The 21,336-nt window shown below is 38.8% G+C and overlaps 1 protein-coding gene and 1 long non-coding RNA gene across 11 annotated transcripts in view; one reads left to right on the top strand and one right to left on the bottom strand.

The window, feature by feature from the left end:
• LOC147575544 (uncharacterized) overlaps positions 1 to 12,241 on the top strand; it is a 48,869-nt gene extending 36,628 nt beyond the window's left edge. For both annotated transcript variants that reach the window (XR_015242496.1, XR_015242497.1), the window contains exon 2: positions 12,054 to 12,241. This is a non-coding gene — a long non-coding RNA (uncharacterized LOC147575544). The remainder of the gene's footprint in view (positions 1 to 12,053) is intronic.
• Positions 12,242 to 12,880: 639 nt separating this feature from the next.
• The window catches only part of RBBP8 (RB binding protein 8, endonuclease), a 112,727-nt gene continuing 104,271 nt past the window's right edge, over positions 12,881 to 21,336 (bottom strand). For 8 of the 9 annotated variants that reach the window (XM_086682603.1, XM_086682605.1, XM_086682604.1 and 5 more), the window contains 3 exons: positions 18,970 to 19,066; positions 15,390 to 15,531; positions 12,881 to 13,791 (listed from right to left, as the gene is read on the bottom strand). In XM_086682603.1, coding sequence (XP_086538729.1) covers positions 13,694 to 13,791; positions 15,390 to 15,531; positions 18,970 to 19,066 — 337 coding nt within the window. In that variant the 3' untranslated portion in view covers positions 12,881 to 13,693. Of the gene's footprint in view, positions 13,792 to 15,389; positions 15,545 to 18,969; positions 19,067 to 21,336 lie in introns of all 9 variants that reach the window. The other variant, XM_086682607.1, reaches the window with a different exon arrangement.

Raw genomic sequence — 21,336 nt, 5'->3', positions numbered from 1 at the left:
TTGTTTGTCAACAAACCCTCTCATGTGAGCTGACAGGACTTGGGGCCCATGATGAGGTTTGGGAAATTGGAAGGAAAGGAAATGCCATCAAACTGCAATGTCAAACAGTAATGTCAGCACATACTAGATTAGGATAAAGATAGACATGCACATTGATGTAACGGAGAAAGAGGGTTATCAGATCAGCAGTACTTGACTGCAACTTACCACATGCCACTCAAGCAAGGGTGACTGACCTGATCGCACTCAAATAGGCCTTTTGCAAGTGTTTCCAGTGGGGACTCACAGGCACAGAAGCAGTAGCTGAGGTACAGGTCCCCTACTGTCCATTACATTCTGGTGCAGCCTATGGGGATCTAGAAAGGCCAGACATTAGTCTTTAGGGGAGGGACTCTGAGCCTTTATTGGTGAGGCTTTTATGCTTCATGGTTGGGAATCTCAGTCTGCCCCAGGTAGACCACCCTCCACTACCAACACCTCCTCCCCCACACCGCCACTCCTCCTTACCCCCCAGCGAATACAAACTTCCTGAGAGGTAGGGACAAGGAGGCTATAATTATAACCAATTACCACCTGCCCTAAGGGATCATCCTGTCGTCATGCCCTGTAATCTAGTACCTCTGTTACTAGAAGAAGCCTCTGGTAATCCTCTGCAGGTAATGTTCCCCACCCAGACTCTTCTGAGGGTACACTCCCAATCTAACATAAGCTTCCCAGACTCTTCTCTTCTGTCTACAGCCAAACCTTGGTGACTCCATGCAAGCCAATTGCTTTAAATAGCTCCTGGAGGTAGAAGCCCCCCAAACTGTTATCTCCTGCCTTAGACTCTTGTCTGAAGTTCAGAGCTATATGTTCGGTTGGCTATCTAATGCTTCTATTTGGAAGCCTGATGGGCATCTCAGTGTTAACCTGTACAAGACAAATTTCCTGTCATGCCATCCCATATCTGCTTCTCCATTTTCACCCAGCTGCACAAATTAGAAACTTTGGAGCTATCCTTGACTCATTTCCCTTCCATCCTTTAAAGTCACCAGGTGACACCTAGGTCAACTCCGTTGTGAGGCCTCATAAACCACCACCTCTCACCACCCGGTGCAAAAATCTAAGACTCCCCACTCCTACTTTTGCCTCCTATGATCTCATCCTCTTCTCACATCAGCTTGAATAATCCTTTTAAACAGGCCAGGGCAAATCACATCCCCTCCCCTAGTGGTTTGTCATCTCACTTAGACGAAAATCCAGTCCTTTCTGGGCACAAAGCACTGTAGCATCTTGTCCTTGCCTTCCTTTGTGACCACATTTCCCACCAGATACCCCCATGTGCTTTGCTCCAGGTAGTGAGGACTCAGCACACTACAGGCTCCTACCTTAAAGCCCTTCTGTTGTTGTTCCATTTGGAAAACTCTTCCCCCAGATATTCCTGTCGTTCAGTTCCTTACTTAATTCTGATCGCCTCACTGTGAGGGCTTCCCTGAAGGTTCCTATCAAAATAGTCCCTGCCGCCTTATAGAATATAACTCGGAGAGCAGGGACTTGTCCTCTCTTGCTCTCTGCTGAATCACCAGCACCTACAACAGTGACAAGGACATGGACACTTCGTAAATATTTGTCAAACGGATGAGAAAATGAATGAATGAATGAATGAATGAATGTCTCTTCAGAGTACAAGCAAATGTGAAATGAAGTCTAGACTTCCGAGAAAAAGTGGGGAGGCATTGTGATTTTCCTTACCATCTTGGTAATAAGTTCTTCAGTGTGAATTTCTGCTTTCAGATATTCTTATTTTAGTTGATTAAATTAACTAACATTTTATTAAATTAACTAATTTTTTAAAGAGATTTTATTTTTAAGTAATCTCTACATGCAATGTGGGGCTCAAACTTACAACTCTGAGATCAAGAGTTGCACACTCCAGTGACCCAGCCAGCCAGATACCCCTAAGTGATTAATAATTAATTAATTAGTTAATTAATTATTTTTAAAAAGTAGGCTCCATGCTCAGTGTGGGGCTTCCATGCACAACCCCAAGGTCAAGAGTTGTATGCTCTACCGACTGAGCCAGGCGTTCCTCATTAATTAATATTTTAAAAGGTGTTATTAAAGTGGAAATTGTTTTCAAAAAGAACACAGGTATTTCAGGCTCCTAAGTGTTTAATTCTGATTTTATTTTTAAAAACACCTTTAAAATTATTAAAAGCCTGTAATTTAAAAAAATATGCCATGTTATACATAAAAGTGTAATAAAGTGAAGAACATGGAGTTAACTTGTACTGCTAGATTAACTCAAATTTTGTGGCAACTCAGAATACAACTTTCCCCACTATCTCTGGGCATATATTAGATGTTCTTTAAAAAGAAATGTGGCATCAATTAGAAAGTTTACACAAGCCTTTAAAAAAATTTGGCCTGGTTATGTCTGCTCACAGAAAACTGTGCAGCTAACACACTACACATCACAGCTGTACTATATATATTGTAACATAGTTGGGACACCTGAGTGGTTCAGTCGGTTGAGCGTCCACCTTTCACTCAGGTCATGATCTCACTGTTTGTGAGTTTGAACCCCACATTGGGCTCGATCCTGTCAGCCTGTCAGCGCAGAGCATGCTTCTGATCCTAAGTCCCCATGCCTCTGCCCCTCACCTGCTTGCGATCTCCCAAAAATAAATATTAAAAAAAAAAAAAAAAGAAAGAAACATAGCAAGCGAGACTCAGGTGCATTTGCTGTCATGAATATAATCCATCAGACAAGTGAGTATTTTTTATAAATGTTTAATTTTGAGAGAGAAAGAGAGTGAGAGAGCAAGCACAGGGGAGGCGCAGAGAGAGAGAGAACCCCAAACAGGCTCCATGCTGTCAGCATGAGATCATGACCTGAGCCACCCAGGTGCCCAGACAAGTGAGTATTAATGCACACAGTTTTGGCTACTTATGTGGCTTGTTATATTTATGAAAAGAAATATAAGCCCTTGTTAGGTATTGTAAATGATTCACCTTCGTCTTGAAATTGCTTTATCACTCTTCTTCAAGACTCTGTATTAGTCTTAATAGAATAGTGTCCTATGATACAAGACGGAGGCTAAAAATGTTTTCCATTGACAACAACTTACCTATGTGGATCCAGATGATCTTGATGCTGAGCAATCAAAATACAGAAATAACTTTTATGCTAAATCAAGTTGGCATAACATTGCAGCTGTCATTTATAACTCCAAATTTCAAGTTTACCTCTTCATCTGTAGAAAAGAAAGACAATCATATACCCCAAATGTATTTATGATGAAAGGTTGGATTAGATCATTTCTAGCATTCACTTTTTACCCTGTGATACTTTGAAACTGTCCACCAAATGCATGCTCAGCAGGACATTTTGCTGTTGTTGTTGTTGTTGTTGTTGTTTTACCTTTGATTTCTTTTTTTAAAAAAAGTTTTATTTAAGTAATCTCTCCACCTCACACGGGGCTCGAACTCACAACCTCAAGATCAAAAGTTGTGCACGCTTCCAACCGAGCCAGCCAGGTGCCCGTATCTGATTTTCTTGAGCTTGATGCTAACTTCCTATCGAATCCACTTGATAAAATATCTGACAATCAGTACATTACATCCATATTTACTATTTCCAGTGTTCTTCATTCCTCCCTATACTTCCATGTTTTTGCTTGCAGTTAGTTTCCTTTGACCTCAAGGACTTAAGATAGTATTTTACTGCAAGTCTGCTGGTGATGAATTTTCTCAGCTTTTCTTTGAAAATCTATTTTTCTTTCACTTTTGAAAGAGACTTTGAGCACAGAATTCTAGGTTATCAATTATTTTTTTCAGCAATTTAAAGTTGTCATCCCACTGTCACCTGGCTCCCAGTTTAAGAAATCAGCCATCTTATTGTTATTTGAAGTTAATGAATTTTTCCCTTTTCTGTGTGCTTTTAAGATTTTTCTCATGACTTCTAGCATCTCACCATCATGTGGCCAGATGCGGTTTGATTTGTGCGTCTGCTGCTTGGGGTTTGAAGAGCCTCTTGAATTTGGGTTGATGTCTTTTGTTTGTTTTGAAAAAGGCTCAACAGAGTCGTACCACGGCTTCTGCCCATTCTCTGAGAGTCCAATTACACGTACGTTCGAATTCTTCAATGTGTCCCATGTCTCTCAGTCTCCTTGCTTTATCTTCCTTGTTTTTTAATCTCTTTGCTTCAGTTTGGATATTTTCTATTAACCCCTATTCGAGTTTACTGATTTTGTCTTCTGCTGTATCTACAGCCTTCAACTGAGTTATCAATTTCAGATATTCTAAGTTTCAGTTCTAGAATTTACTCTGGATTTTTAAAATATTATAATTTTCTGGTGAAAGTCTCTAAAAATCAATTTTCTCAAATGGTCTTTTCTTAAGCATAGTAATCAGTGATCTTTAAGTGTTTGTGTATTAACTCTAGTATCTGGATCACTTGGGAGTCTGTTTTCCTCCCTCCTCCATATGTATGGAATATATAACTGAAACTGTCTTTTGGCTTGTCTAGAAGTGTTTAAGTTGAATGTTGAACACTGTGAGGCTCCAGATACGAGGTTGTATTCCTTCAGAGAGGAGTCACACTTTCCTCTGATGGGCAGGGTGGGGACTGACCACCCAACCAAGGACTGGGTGGGGGGCAAGTGGGCTGGCGAGGCAAAGCCTGCCCTTGTTAAGCCCATTCTGACATCACAGCCCTCCTGGTCTTTCAACGAAGAGTCTGGGGCATTAACTGGGCATCTTCTCATGGCAGGTCTTGAACTTTATTGTTGGTTTCCTTAGCACAGTGAATCTATTGAAAACCGTCTTTTAAATTTTTTCACTGTGGTAAAATATAAATAAAATATACCATTTTAACCATTTTCCCTGGAAGAGGTTTAACTTCAACATTTGACAAACATCTTAAGGGCAAAGTTGTAACGAGGTCCAAGTTTCCGGTGTTGTCACTGCCGCCTTGTGAGACGACCAGCAGTTCAGCTGGGTTCTCGGATTCCCAGTAGCAACACTGGTAGGTGAAGCCTTGACCGCTCAGCCTCCCGCCCCATGAAAACACTGTCAGCAGAATTCAGCTTGCCTCATCAAGGCTTCTCCCCTCCCTCTAGCCTTAGAATCTCTATTTGGGGGCACCTGGGTGGCTCAGTTGGTTAAGCACCTGACTCTTGATTTTGGCCCAGGTCGTGTTCTCATGGTTGTGAGGTTGAGCCCTGAGTTGGGCTCCATGTTTGGCATGGAGTCTGCTTAACATTCTCTCTCTCTCTCTCTCTCTCTCTCTCTCTCAGTCTCTCCCTCTGCCCCTCTTCCCAGCTTGTGCTCTCTCTTAAAAAAAAAAAAAGAAGAGAAAAAGAATCCCTGTCTGGTGTTGCTCCAACAGATCTCTACTGCATTATAAAGAATGATTTTTATTGCATGGATCCTACCTGGAAACCTGAATAACTTTAATTTTAGGAGCTTTTTCTAGCTTGCCTCTATCTTTATTTTCCCAAGAACTATTGACTTAAGTTGGTAGGCCATTGCCTGGATCACTGGAAATCCATATTATCCTTCATATTTTGAGTGCGTTTTTTCTCCTAAATATCTTATCAAGATAGACTGATGGTCTATGGTTGGTCTGAATTTCATCTTTTATTTGTTCTGCCAGTCTTTGGTGGAAATCTTAATGGACACTGAAAGGGCCCAGAGTCAGTAAGCACAAATGAATGATTATCTGAGTGACTAAGTGAATAAAGGATAAAAGAAAAGAAAACAAAAGGCAGATCTCTTAGACAAATCTCCAACTGGATGATAATGTGGGCTCTTGAGCTTCAGTGGACAGTAACACATAGTAGGGAAATGCATTAGAAAGGACATTCCAAGCCAACTGTTGCAGCCCTATAAAATACTCCTGTCTATGATTTAATAAATTACTTTTGGGTAAATATCTACTATGCCATTGTTGCTGAATTCTTCATGTGTAAAAAAAAGAAAACTCACTTTAGAATTATGAATGAATTCATTCCTGTTTTTTAAAGTTGTACAATTATAAATACTGTGTGGAACAAGGGTCTCTCCTCATTTCCAGTGGGAGACCTCGTCTAACTGATTCTTACCTCATAATGTCCCTTGTAACCACTGAGTTGGTGATAGGGTGTCATATTCATCTTTGGATTCTCAGAACTACCACAGTTTTGGTATGTAACAACCATGAAGGGGTTGCTTAAAATTTTTTCCCCATTCCTACTGCCATCATCTTGACCTAAGTGCTCTTTGTGCTTGGAATATTATAACAGATTACTAAATTTTTTTCTTGCACACTTGATGCCTCAATACCCCTGCCTACCCCCCTCCCAAAATTTCATTTCACATCTATTGCTAACCTAATAATTCTACCTAAATTAATGCATTACTATCCAGCCCAAAGTATTTTTAGTCGGGGGATGCTGGAAATTTAAAATTTTGCTACTTAGTTTTCTCTGTTGTTCTAAGCAAAATTTCTTAGATTTGCCTCATCCTAATGGTCTGGAACTTTTTAAACCTATAAATGCTCAGGCTACACCTGAATCAAAATCCCCACAGGAGGAGCCTGAGAATCTCTATTTATCAAGCATCTGGGTGACTTTTATGATTAGGTGCTTGTGATCCTTGGACCAGCAGCATTAGCATCACCTAAGAACATGTAAAAGATGTAAATTTTTTTTGAGGTGGGGGGCCCAGATAGTTGTGGCTTAATAGGCTTCCGGGTGATTTTGATGTATAGTAAAGTTTGAATAACATCGAACTAGCCTCTAACAGTGACTTAAAGGCAGTAGTTCTCAAATCTGGCTGCACCTAAGGAGCTTTAAAGAAAATCCTGATGCCTAAACCTTACTTACTCCCGGATACTTTGGTTTAATTGGTCTGGCATATGGCCAACATTTGACTGGAATATCATGGATATGGAGGCTGATGTCCCCTGTCATCCATAATTCATTTCACAATTTTGTATTTATCTAGTCTTGCTGATTGAATTTATAAGTAAAGGTTTATTAAATTTGAATGCTTGAAATAAACTTATGCCTTTAAAATATCATTGCTTATCGGGGATCTGTGTAAGATTTAGTTCAAAAGAAATTTTTTTTAATTTGAGGGTTGGGGAGGGACAGTGGGAGAGAGAATCTTAAGCAGGGTCCACACTCAGCGTTGGAGTGCAATATGGGGCTTGATCCTACGACCCTGGAATCATGACCTGAGGAGAAACCAAGAGTCAGACAGTCATCCAACTGAGCCACCCAGGTGCCCCACATATAAGATTTAATAAAGGGATGTTATTAATGGTTTCAAAACCATAGGACTGCAGACTCAAGTCTAAACTCTTTAGTCTTGCCTTTAAGACATAGTGTACTGCCAGGGTGGCTGACTGGCTCAGTTGGTAGAGTGTGCAACTCTTGATCTTGGGTTGTGGGTTCGAGCCCAGATGTTGGGTGTGGAGATTGCATAAGGATAAAATCTTAAAAAAAAAAAAAAAAAGTGTACTGCCTCTTTTAGTAATACTGCATAGCTCTATACCCTAGCTGTAACACTTATCTAGAAAGTATGCCTCTAGCACTTAGGAAGGGGAAAGCACCATACTGAAGTCCCAAACTACATTCTACTTCAAGCCCACTGAGATCTTGGCAAGTCACTAATTCTCTTTGGGCTTCTATTTCCCCATTATAAAGGGAGGGGATACAATCCAATTCTCTCCAAGGCCCCTTTTGACTCAGTATATTAGTATTTACACATTCAGGTGAATTTCCCAACTTATATTGCATTAACTTTTCCTTGCTGCTTCTCTAGGTTAATTTATCCTTAGGCAGTCTGAGTTCTAATGATCCTTTTTTTTTTTCTTTTTTGGCACTCAGTCTAAGGTTCTTCAATCTCTCAGGCATCTTTCCACATTTATGTCTGGTGTCCTACTGGGTAATAACAAGATCTCACATATCTCCTCATATCCCCAAATGCCTAGCATATGGCAAATACATATTTGTAATGTTTTTAAGACCATGATATACTGCCTCTGCCAATTGGTTTTATGCCAACAATAGCTATGTTGAAAGTTCATTTTTGCCCAATGAGCCTTCATTTATGTACTAAAGTTTCCCAATTCATATCCTATTCATCCTAGAAATTTTCTTTTATCATAGTCCTTCCTGTTCATACCCTACTTTCCAGTGATTATTCTCCAAAAACAGCTCTCTTCTGGCCTCTGCTGGTGTGATAAACAATTGTTTCATTAATTCTTTGTGCTCAAGAACTCAAGCGTAAGGACACTGGAGTTTCCTAAGGAACCTTTCTAACAGCATCGACTCAGCAGAGAAAGATTTTGAAAGGTCTCTTAAACTGCTAGGCTTGCTGAGAACAGACAGCTGGTAAAATTTGAGATGCATTTCAATTTTTTTAAATGTTTATTTTTGAGAGAGAGAGAGAGCGGGAGCATGGGAGGGGCAGAGAGAGAGGGAGGCAGGCTCCAGGCTCTGAGCTGTCAGCACAGAGCCCAATGTGGGGCTCGAACCCCCAGACCACGAACCAGATCATTACCGGAGCTGAAGTTGGACACTTAACCGACTGAGCCACCCAGGTGCTCCTGAGATGTATTTCGAATGCTTATTTCTGAAGTAATATTTTTCAAAAAAATCCCATGCAGTTATGTTAATATGTCAGGATTAACATAGTAAGTTTTATTGGTGTTTCTTTAAAAGTTGGCTCCTTTGGAGGAAATTTGTAAAATTTTGCCAGATTCTGATACTGTACTTAGTATTGTGCATGGTAAAGATAAATATTTGTTAAGTAAATGTATTAGTGTTATTTGGCTTATGTAAGACTATTCCCTTTTTGTAACTAATTAAGAATTGAAGACAATCTGAGGAGGAATCTTCGCAGTTTTTCAGTTATTCCTTTTAGAGGGCCCAAGAGTGTGCTCTATGCATTTTTATTTAAAAACAATTAAAAAACATTTTTTTTTAACATTTATTCATTTTTGAGACAGAGAGAGACAGAGCATGAACAGGGGAAGGTCAGAGAGAAAGGGAGACACAGAATCTGAAACAGGCTCCAGGCTCTGAGCTGTCAGCACAGAGCCCGACGCGGGACTCAAACTCACAGACCGCGAGATCATGACCTGAGCCGAAGTCTGACGCCCAACCGACTGAACCACCCAGGCGCCCCTAAAAACAATTTTTTAAAAAGAAGTAAACTCTACCCCCAATGTAGGACTTGAACCCCAAATCAAGAATTGCCTGCTCTATTGACTCAGTCAGCGAGGTACCCCCTTTATGCATTTTTTTTTTTTTTTTTTTTTTTGGATAGAGACAGCAAGTACAGGAGGGGCTGAGGGAGAGGGAGAGAGAGAATCTTAAGCAGGCTCCACACCCAGCGTAGGGCCCGATGTAGGGCTCGATCTCACCAACAGTGAGATCATAACCTGAGCCAAAATCAAGTCAGACGCTTAACCAACTGGGCCACCCAGGCACCCCACCAGGCATTTTTAAACAGAGATGCTAGACACAGTTTGTCTTGAGTTTCTAATACACTCTGAGCCTACCAATAGCAGCCTTTCTTGTTGGACTTTGGGAAAATTTTTCACGATAATGAAAGGCATTAGAAAATGTTTTTCATTTTGTGCTCCTTCAAGACAATAAGCCTTCTATGTATATTTGGGTACCCATGATAAACTCAAACTACTGCCTTTGACAATCTTTGGTTTCACATGGTTTCATCAGGATACCCACTTATCAAAGGCAGGAAAGGTGTTACTCCTACGTTAAGTGCTGACACACAGGTTTTGCATGTTTTCAAAGTTTAAAATCAGAGGTCTTTGGGGTGCTTGGCTGGCTCAGTTGGTAGAACATCTGACTTTTGATGTCAGGGTCATGAGCTTGAGCCCCATGTTGAGTGTGAAGATTACTTAAAAAAATCTTTTATTTAAAAAAAATGTTTATTTATTTTGAGAGAGAATGAACACGAGCATGGGAGGGGCAGAGAGAGAGGGAGAGAGAATCCCAAGCAGGCTCTGCACTGTCAGCACGGAGCCCGACACAGGGCTCAATTTCACCAACTGTGAGATCATGACCTGAGCTGAAATCAAGAGTCAGACACTTAACCAACTAAGCCACCCAGGTGCCCCCAAAATAAAATCTTTTAAAAAAGCTTACAGCCAACCTGAAACTATATATAGTGATTGACGCAGATTTGTTATTAAAATATTATCTAACATGTATACTGCTTTTACAAATGAATAATGCCCTCTTAAATACATAGCATCTTTTTAAAGGTTTTTTAAAAATTATTTTTAAGTACTCTCTACACCCAATGTGAGGCTCAAACTCACAACTCCGATATCATGAGTCTCATGCTCCACTGACAGAACCAGCCAGGCACCCCTATATTATCTTTTTTAAGTCTGAGAATGTACTATGTGTCATGAAATAGTTTTGCATTTAAATACATCCTTCTAACTCAAGTGTTATTTTTTAATTTAAAAAATTTTTATTTTTAAACTATAACTTATTGTCAAGTTAGCTCACATACAGTGTACACAGTGCTCTTGGTTTCAGGGGTAGATTCCCGTGATTCATCCCTTACTTACAACACCCAGTGCTCAACCCAAGAAATGCTCTCCTCAATGCCCATCACCCATTTTCCCCTCCCCCGCCCCTTAACCCTCAGTTTGTTCTCTGTATTTAAGAGTCTCTTGTAGGTTTGCCTCCCTGTTTGAAACCATTTTTTCCCCTTCCCTTGCCTCATGGTCTTCTGTTAAGTTTCTCAAGTTCCACATATGCTAACTCAAGTGTTTTTAAAAAGTGTCTGTTTTATCACTTCATTTATAGGTAGAGCTGGTCAATAACAGATAAAATGGGATAGGGAACTCAGTTTACTCAACCTCACAGGTTGACTGAAATGAAATATGCTGGTTATACATGGTTGGATTACTGTAAACTATCAGGTAGACAATCTCTTGCTTCCTGTCTCTGCTTAAACTGCCTTTTAAAAAGGAAAATCCAGGGGTCCTAAATGGCTCAGTCGGTCGAGCATCTGACTTTTGATTTCGGCTCAGGTCATGATATCATGATCCATGGGATTGAGCCCAGCGTTGGGTTCTGTGCTGGCAGTGTGGAGCCTACTTGGGATTCTCTCTCCCTCACTCTCTCTGCCCCTCCCCCCTTCGCTCTTCCTCTCTCTCAAAATAAAAATAAATATTTAAACAATAAATAAAAAGGAAAATCCACTGGAGGTATAGAGCTCTAACTGCACATCCTACGGTACCCTGTTCAAATCCAGGTGTCTCTCAGACTCCTGGCCTTTAGAAGCACTATACTATAGTGGATACAAACTCTGATTCTGGAATTAGGCAATCTTGGGCTTTAATTTCATTTCTTAGTTATTGGAGGTAACCAAGTGACAATTCTGGCCATTGAGAAATAGGGAAAGTAACTGGGTAGGGACTTCTGGAAACCCTTTTAAATTTGTTTGTTTGTTTGTTTCTTTCTTTGTTTATTTAATGATCTCTACACCCACAACCTCGAGATCAAGAGTTGCATGCTCTTATTTTTCTTTAAGTTTATTTATTTTGAGAGACAGGGAGAAAGAGAGAATCCCAGGCAGGCTCTGCACTGTCAGTGCTGAGCCTGATGTGGGGCTCGAACTCACAAACCATGAGATCACAACCCGAGCTGAAACCAAGAGTTGGGCACTCAACTGACTAAGCCATTCAGGTGTCCCCTTTTATTTTCAAGTTTATTTATTTAAGTGGAAAACGTTTTATTTTTTTTTTTTTAATTTTTTTTTTCAACGTTTATTTATTTTTGGGACAGAGAGAGACAGAGCATGAACGGGGGAGGGGCAGAGAGAGAGGGAGACACAGAGTGTGAAACAGGCTCCAGGCTCTGAGCCATCAGCCCAGAGCCTGATGCGGGGCTCGAACTCACGGACCGCGAGATCGTGACCTGGCTGAAGTCGGACGCTTAACCGACTGCGCCACCCAGGCGCCCCTAAGTGGAAAACGTTTTAAAGAGGGACAAAAACAAATGACATATGCTTTCTTTTCCCTTCCTTCTGTCTAGAACATGGACGTGATGCTAGAGGTGGCATAACTATTTTATAGTGACAAGGATGAAAGTCACATACAAAGTATGAAAGCCACAAGAATCCAGATCCGTGAGGACATCACGGGGCTGCATTACCAGCCTTGGACTGCTGACCTCCAGACTTTTTAATGCGAGAAAAATAAAACCAGTCACTTGTTGTTTAATTTGTTTTTTGGGTCCATTTTTTTGCAGCTTAACGTTAAGCCGACACATAAATTCACAAGATTATTTGAGGATTAAAAGAGAAAAATCTATGTGAAGAGTATAACACAGCTTCTGGCATATAGCAAGTTACCAATGAATGGCTGCTATTATTTTGGAGAGATTGGTTCACTGCCAGCAGAGAACAAAAATCAAACATAGGATAAACCATTTGGGAAGGGAAGACAAGTGCTGAATAGAAGCTAGGACAGGGTTGTAAAAAATTCACATCACATTCAGAGCCAAACCATGCACATAAGGGGTCTGACGTATAGTAGGTACTCAGTATATGTGATTTCTTTGGTGATCCTCTCTCTGAGAACACAAATTGATGTCACTTGTTCACATGAGAACCTTGACACATGAAGAAGATGAGATTAAGCAGAGATTTTTAGGAACTCTGAGTTTTATCTACACAGTTAGATTTTATTGAGGCATTCCATTCCGCGTCTCATGTACTCCTGCTTGAGCAATACTGTCAAGATATGGATTAGAGAGACACTCAAAAAAGACACTGATAAAATGCCACCAGTAACAGTGGATGACACAGATGTGGCCTGTCATTTTGATGACTCAGACACTAGGTCCTAGAGGAACAGAAATTTGCTGAATCGAGAGATCTGTTTTATTGCCAAATTGGAAGTTAATAATATTAGTCAACCCAGAGAAAAAAATACAACTGAACTAGAACACATGCGCAGAGAACTTGACACATTCAGCTTGAAAACTTTAGAAAAGTATGATGAAGAGACTGTGAAGACCTGGAATAGGATGATCAGATCAGAGGACTGTGTTAATTTATAATATATGAAAAAGGAAAAAAGGTTGATACTTGTGGTTGAGTCTCTAAAAGAATTCACTATGGAGTAGGAGCTCATTTTTAAGTCAAAAAAAGAAAGAAGCTGGAAAGTTAAAAGGACTACTAAAATTTAGCCTTTTTTTTTTTTTTTTTTAAAGACTTAAATGTCAGATACTGGAATGACCTACAGAGGAGCAACTGATGAAGGGAAGGAAAATTTGTAATGATTAGCACAAAGCCACTGTTGAATGTAAGTATCAAGGGAAGGTTGAGTGAAAAGACCTAAAAGGCAACAAATCAGAGACTACAACTATCATATTTTCAAAACTGTAATTAGGTATTACCAAATAAAGTAAATAACTCTTAAGTTAGAGTGCAAAATGAAAACACCTTATTGTTTTAAAGATGCAAAAGCAAGAAAATATAACATAAGCGTATCCACATTTTAAATAGTTGTTTGTGTGGTGGGCAAATGCCATTTAAAAACACTTTCAATAGAAAAACGATTTATAAGTCAGTTTACAGAAGATCAAAAAAAAATCAATATTTAATCCCAACTTTGACTATAAATAACTAAAAAGAAACATTGTCCTCCATCCTGTTTTTGCTTCAACATCTATGTCTTCTGCTCCTTGCCTTTTGGAGAAAACATTGCATTGTAAGGCTGCCGTCTTTTGGGACGAGGACAAGGATCAAGATCTTCCTTAATGTAACCTTAAAAACAAACGACAAATTTAGAAGACTGTATTTGCACCATGCTTCTCTTTCAGCATGTACTCACTAAAACTGTCTTATTTAATGCCTTCTAAGTTTACATGAGCCTGTGATTATTAGCTGTGTGATGTTAATGCATGATTTCACTACTCAGCATCAGTCTCCTCATTGATACTAACAATAACCGCAAACATTTATCAAACGTATTGTATACATTACCTCAGCTAATGCTCACATCCCTTTGAAGTAGCTTCCACTATACCTACTTCACAGATGAGGTAATGGAGACCCAAGGAAGTTAAAGAACTTGCTCAAGTTCACAAGGCTATGAGACGGGGAAGAGCTGAGACCTTGCCCAAGATTGGTCTAACCCCCAGAACCAGAGTTCTTAAGTACTTTCCTAGTCTGCCTCCTACAGGTTGCAAATGGGAACAAATAGCTAAACAATCATAAAGAACAGTCTGCTATTATGATAATTCCAGGTGCTTATCAAAAAGACTTTCTGCAACAGCTACTTCTTTAGATGATGTGCCTGTGCCCCAGTACTCTTGAACTACCTAATTCTCCTAGTGTCTTGAGTCATGCGGTATGCGCTCTGCTATACCCCCTTAGGCCATGGTGGGCACACAATAACAGGCTCTATACAGATTGTTTAATTCTATGTGAAGACCAGGCAGTGGCATCCGTCAAAAGGAACTTAACTTGGCTTGTTAATGGGGAAAGTGAAAATATGGTAATAGCTACAGGAGACTTGGCATCTTATGGAAAAACTATCTTACCACTAAATATCTGGGGCTTCAAAGCTGTATACATTCTCAAATCATATTAAATGTAAATGCTACACTTGAAGGAATTAGTTCCAACAGCTTCCAAACAAAGGTCCTTTTCACTCAGATGTGGTTTATAAAGACCCAGCATTCTGGATAAGTGAGGTTTTAAAATCTAAAATTCAGACTAGTCACTTTAAAAAGATTCTCTTTTCTTATAGGTAATTTTTAAAAATAACTTCGGACAATTCAAGTTGCCTGATTTAAAAAAAAATTTTTTTTAATGTTTATTCAGTTTTGAGAGACAGAGCACGAGTAGGGGAAGGATAGAGAGAGGGAGACACAGAATCTGAAGCAGGCTCCAAGCTATCAGCACAGAGCCCAACATGGGGCTTGAACTCACGAAGCGCGATATTGTGACCTGAGCTAAAGTCAGACGCTTAACCGACTGAGCCACCCAGGCGCCCCAAGATTCTCTTTTTAACGATACCTTGCTGGCAACTTTTATAATGTTATTATTTTATTAAAAGTCATTTTGATGATAGGATAAAAGAGAAATTTACTTTCTGAAATTTGAATGATAAACCAGGATAAAGAATATACAACTATATTAAAGTGATTATACACAATCTCTGATTCCAGTGGCATTACTCAGAGTTAAAGTTAAGTTAAAGTTAAGCCTTTTATCTTAGGAATTTGTTTTTATGTTACAGAACTAGCCCCTGAGCAGAAGGTAAAGAAAACCATGGGAAAAAAGTCTAATGTTTAGACTTGGGTATATACACTATTTCAAAAAAACTAATTCCAAAATATTATAACCTGTATTCTCACCTCTTTCCATACATGTCTGAGTGGAAGGAAAACCAACTTCCCAGAAATTCTCTGGTGTGTTGGGTGGAATGTAGCGGAATCGGTGTCTTGAGCAGGAAGCCAGCTTCTTTTCTCTTTCTTCTGCTGGAATATCTGCATAATACTGATAATAAAAACTGGTAAGTTTTTCACTTAGAAATAATTCATGGACTATTATGCTTATTGATTATAAACTAGAAGCTAAGAAAGCTGTCAAAGTATTCAGCATGCTAGGGAACAACACTCACTGAAGACAGTATTAGTAATTAATACTAATAGCACTAATGCTGGTCTGTGAAATGTTCGCTTCACAAATGAGAAAAGGAGCTTGGAGCTTGTATCACAATGTGAACCAATATGATGCTTTTTTCATCAATAAAGTCTTATAATACAAAACCAAAAACAAAACCCGCCAGCTTAACTTTACAGTGTGCTTCATGGCGTAGCCGATCTATATGGTGCAACGTCAACTTTGTTAGGCCAGCAACAAAACTGCATTTTGGCACTTTTCTCAGTTGTTATTTGGATATAACATGTATGTTTTGAAGTAATTTTCTTATTTAGGTTTTTACAAATACAAGTTCAGCTATGAATGCTGCAGTCTTCAGGACTTCCCCGCTTAAACTATATTTTTCAATTAGGATCAAAGACATAATTATTTCTTGCAACTGCAACCCAAACAACTTGAACTTCATGAAAACAAGGTTAAAACTTGTATGTAAAAAATGTACAGGTCTTTCAAAAACAAAGCAGTAGTGTAAAGTGTAATAGAACACACAACAGGATCACACAATCCAGCCAATCCCACTTTGTATTTGAGAAACTGAAAACCAAATTGGTAATTCTACTGGTGATATCATCTGTTGAAAGTGGCAGACTCAGGACTAGAACTTAAGACTGAAGTAAAGATTGTAAATACATTTTTCTTTTACACAAATTAAAGGCTTCTGAGTACTTCTGAAACAACTATTTTGGGGACTACCTTTTTCATCTTTCTCCCTGACAAGCCTTTGTTACCTGAGCTTGGACACTGGCGTGGGATGACCTCAGAGAATCACGGTTATCAATCAATTTATAGAAACATTGCCACCAAATTACAAACATACACAAAAGCACCAGTAGGCTGGTGTAGCTATAACACAGCAAGCAACTGGGAGGGTGGTGACCAAAATCAGAGAGGAAGTGGGGTGCCAGAGTTTGCTGTCCTTGATAAGAATGCTGGATCTTATCTAGTTCTTTGTGAGGTGGGAAAACATTTAAGCATTTCAGGTAGAGAAATGACAAGTTTTAATTTTTATTCTAAAAAGATCACTAGGGGAAAAAAAAAAAGACCATTCAATGTTGTGTTAAAAGTACACTGGGAAGACAGAAATTAAGGAGATGCCTGTCCTATCCAAGCCACCCTGTGCTGATGCTCTCAGGCCCAGCCCTGTCCTGCCCCAACACCCTACATTCCTGATTCTCTCTCCCCTCTGGCACACAGGCCAGGAACTGAAGCACTTAGTGCTGACATAAAAAAGACCTTTAATCCCAGGCAATTTCCCCACTGGGGGCAATAAAATCATTAACATCTCAAAAATACCTTGCTTTAAAAGAAAGAAACATTGTGAAGAGACCAGAATAAAAAAGAAAAATGGGGACAGAAGTATATGGGAATTCTCTGTACTTTCTGCTCGTTTGCTGTGAATCTAACACTGCTTTCTAAAAACTGTTGACTAGTTAAAACAAAACAACACAAGGAAAAAGCACTTAGAAGTTATTTCAATAGTCCAGGCGAGATGAAATGGTGCCTTCGTCCATGGGGTTAGCGGTGGTGACAGTAAGTGGGTGGAAATGGAATACACTTTGAAGGTAGAATTGATAGGATTTGCTGATAGATCTGTTACTGAGAAATGCAAGAAAAGAACAGAGGGTAACTATAAGAGCTTTGGTTTAAGCAGCTAGAAGAATGGACATACAAGAGACTCAAGTGAGGTTTGGGAATCAGAGGTGGAAACGGTTTGCTTTCGGCAGGCCGAAACTTGACATGATTATAATATCTCCACATGTGTATTACATATTCCACAGGTGGAAGACACACTGGGACACATTTAGGAACCGTATGCATATAGATAGTATTTAAATACACAGGACTGGTAATTTGACTCCTGGTCATGAGAGAGTAACAGGGAACAGACTTATCTCCTATCTTAAACAAGAAAAAAATTGGAATTAAATGTATGAGACAGTAGTTTTTAGAGACTGAATAACAGCACAAGCAATGATTCCTGAAAGAAGGAAAGCAAATTAAGTGTTTCTAACACAAGAGCTTTTTTTCTAACTGGTAGTGTAAGAGTCGTGGTTATAACTAAAAATTGGGGATTTGCATAGTACAGACCATGCTCTTTAGTTAAGAAATCATGATATGTTCAATTTGTGTTATGAAAACCCATGATACAGATTTTGCTTGCATTGCCAAACTGCCTTCCAAAATAGCGATCTCAATTTACACTCCCACTGGTAGTTAGAGCCTATTTCTCACCAAATGCTTACCTGCACTACAAGCTACCCATATATAACTTTAATCTGCTTGGTTATCAAATTTTCTAGCCCACAGCTGTTAAAAAGAAAATTTAAAGGGGGAACTAAATCGTTAGAGGCAGGCATCTAATACCTAACAGATAGCAAGGGAAGAAATTAAAGAAGCATGTTTCAAGAAAACACAGAACCTGCCTGAGAGATATCTGGTGACAGGAGGATTAGTACCACCTACTTTAATAGTCCAAGACAGACAATGTATAAGAGGAAAACATACTTGTGCTATAAGGATGAAATAGAGCCTGTTCATCACAATTTGTTTAAGAAGGAATATTTGGAGAAAAAGTTAAGAGCTTATGGCCATACCACTTATTGAGAAAAAAACATGAATATATCTCATTTCCTGAGAGTGCTGGGGTAAGTAATAAACGTTAAAGTTTCCTGCTAAAATACCAAGGGGCGCCTGAGTGGCTCAGTCAGTTGGGCGTCTGAGTTTGGCTCAGGTCATGATCTCACGGTTCGTGAGTTTGAGTCCTGCGTCGGGATCTGTGCTGACAGCTGGAGCCTGCTTCGGATTCTGTGTCTCCCTCTCTCTCTCTGCCCCTCCCCCACTAGTGCTCTGTTTCTCAAATATAAATAAATGTAAAAAAAAATTTTTTTAAATAAAATATCAGAAATATCCCCAAATAGTTTATATGTAAGAGCCTTTGCTGTAACATAACACCAGGAGAAAAAATTAAAACAAATACAGATAAACACAGGAAAGAAAAATGGCACAAATGTCTTAAGCTGGTAAAAAGAACTAGGGCTTAGGCTCCAGATTCACTTGATGAAAACTTTAGAGATGTTGAGGGCTTTCATTTTCATCTATTTATATCTTTCAGGTCACAACGAGTATGCTCTTTAATTATTTATCCTGCTATTCCTGGCTCAAACTAGGTTTCTAGATTTTTATCTATGATTTTTAAATCATGCATTTATAATCTTAAAGCCATAGTAAAGAAAAAAAAAAAACCCGCCAGACAGTCTTGACATTAGTACTTACAATTTCGCATTCCTTACATGTGTGTCCAAGCAATTTTCTTCTCTCTTCTTTTTTCCGAACTACCTCAATATGAGGAAAATTTTGTAAGCTAGTCTCTCTGGGAGAAAAACGAATTAAATTTAAAAATTAATCCATTTGTTACTACAAAGATCTTTGGTTTAGATTTTTAATTAACAAAGGTGAAGGCCCAGATGAGAAATAATCCCAAAACATTCACTCATTTTATTTGAAATGTTTATTCAGTATGTTAGAAAATGATTTTTTCATGCATTCTTCATTAAATACTTATTAGGTGCCTACTACTTGTCAGGTATTTTTATGTATATTGTTCTCTAACTGAAAAAATAGAACTATTACTTCCTATTTTTGCCTGAAAATTTGTCTGATTGGCTGAAAATAATACATAAAATAACTTAATTTAAAAAGGAATATTGTATTATTAAAGTCAGGAACTGGTATTCTATAACATAACCAAGAAAGAATAACTACCTCTGTTAACTCAGTTTTTCTTAAAGAACCTGTATTTCTGGGCTAACCTACTCCCCTCAAAAAAAAGATTCATCTGTTTACATGTCATCTGTCATTTTCTCCAAAAATTTATTTTGCTGCCTACATTCACCCTGGATTCTTCAAAATGTTAGGAACAATTATTTGCCCTTGTCCTTAAATGGATCAGATCCTATTGAGAACTACTGGAAACCTAGGAAAGGTCAAAGCCACTGAGGTATTAATGAGGTATGGAGTGCTCTGGGAAGAAAAAGCACATTTTTTTTTAGCACAGAACTTTTTAATATACTTGTATCCTGCTTTAAGTTTTAAAGCCCAATATAGAAAAGTCCAAACTTCTAAAATAGGTAAATGATGCCTCAAGTGATGGTACATGTAATTGTTTATATTAAAGGCATCCCCGGTGAGCTTAAACAGTCTGACTCACAAAAACTAATTTCTAAAATGACTTGTTGGTAACATACCCACTTTGAGGTATTTTGATCCTAAGCCCCTCTACTTGGCAAGCACTTTCCGTCAAAAGAAAGCTTTAATCCCTCTATGTCAAAGTATGAGGTTATCGGTCCTTTGGGTCCTTAAACCCAAGAACTCTCAACCTTAGAGCAATCTGTAAATGAAAAGGACAGATAAAAATTGCTTTCTTTCAAACAGCTTATGGAATTTTAAAAGCTTATGTAGAGTACTTTCTGGCCATATCAGATCCTCTCCTCTGAGTATTGTCTATCCTGCTTCTATAGTGTGTTATAATGTTGCAGGGAATCTACTAGTAGACTGGCATCTGTAGCAGACCTTAAAGCATCACCTAAAAGATTACTAAGCTTCTTGTCCCTCATGCAACACAACCCATCTTCCCAGGGTTTGCTAGTATTGTCTGTGGGGAAAGAAACAATGCTGACTCTGAGACTTTCACCCTACCCATGCATCACACCCACCTCCTGCATTTCCAGCTATCTAATGGTTTCAGCATAAATAAAACTACTCATATTTATTTGAAATGACAGTTCTTCCTTTGCAATCCTACTTCAAGGAGTCTATCCCAAAGACACACAAAATTATGAAAAGAGAATGTACAATGTTATTCAATGCAGCATTCTGTTAGCATAACTGTAAACACCCCAAATACCCATTACTAAGGAATCAACTATGGTACCATCAATAAAGTACCATTATACTAAAAAAAGTAACTAAAAAAAGAAATGAAGAATATCACTATATGCTATTTCTATTTATTCATTTTAATGTTTTGAGAGACAGAGCATCAGCGGGAAGGGGCAGAGGGAGGGAGACACAGAATCCGAAGCAGGCTCCAGGTTCCGAGATGTCAGCACAGAGCCTGATGCGGGGCTTGAATTCAAGAACCATGAGATCATGACCTGAGCCGAAGTTGGGCGCTTAACCGACTGAGCCACCCAGGTGCCCCCACTATATGCTATTATGAGTGATTTCTAGGATACACACTTAAATGAAAAAAGCAAAAGCAGAATAGAGAAAAGTATATATAGCATTCTACCATTTGTCTAAGGGGAAAGAGAATGATAATATATTTCTGTATAGATATTTACTTTTATTTTTTAAAATGGATTGAAAACCATAATTTTTAACAAATGGGATAGGGAGCTAACAGGTAAAGGGGACAATGTTAGAAGCCAGACTTATCTGAATATACCTTGTCTGATACTGCGTACACAGTTTACATAACTTAAAAAAAGAATTAAAAATAAAAAGAAAAATAATTCCTAAAAATTCAAAAGCAAAATAAAACAAACCTAGACAATGAGTTGGTGGTATACCTACACAAAAAATAATTATTCCAAATGGCTTTAAAATATGGTGACTGGACATTTATAATAGACATATTTT

The sequence above is a fragment of the Puma concolor genome, chromosome D3 (genome assembly GCF_028749965.1).
Source record: "Puma concolor isolate L17-30 chromosome D3, mPumCon1.1.hap2, whole genome shotgun sequence".
NCBI classification, from domain to species: Eukaryota; Metazoa; Chordata; class Mammalia; order Carnivora; family Felidae; genus Puma; species Puma concolor.
This window is presented reverse-complemented; position numbering and strand designations above follow the sequence as displayed.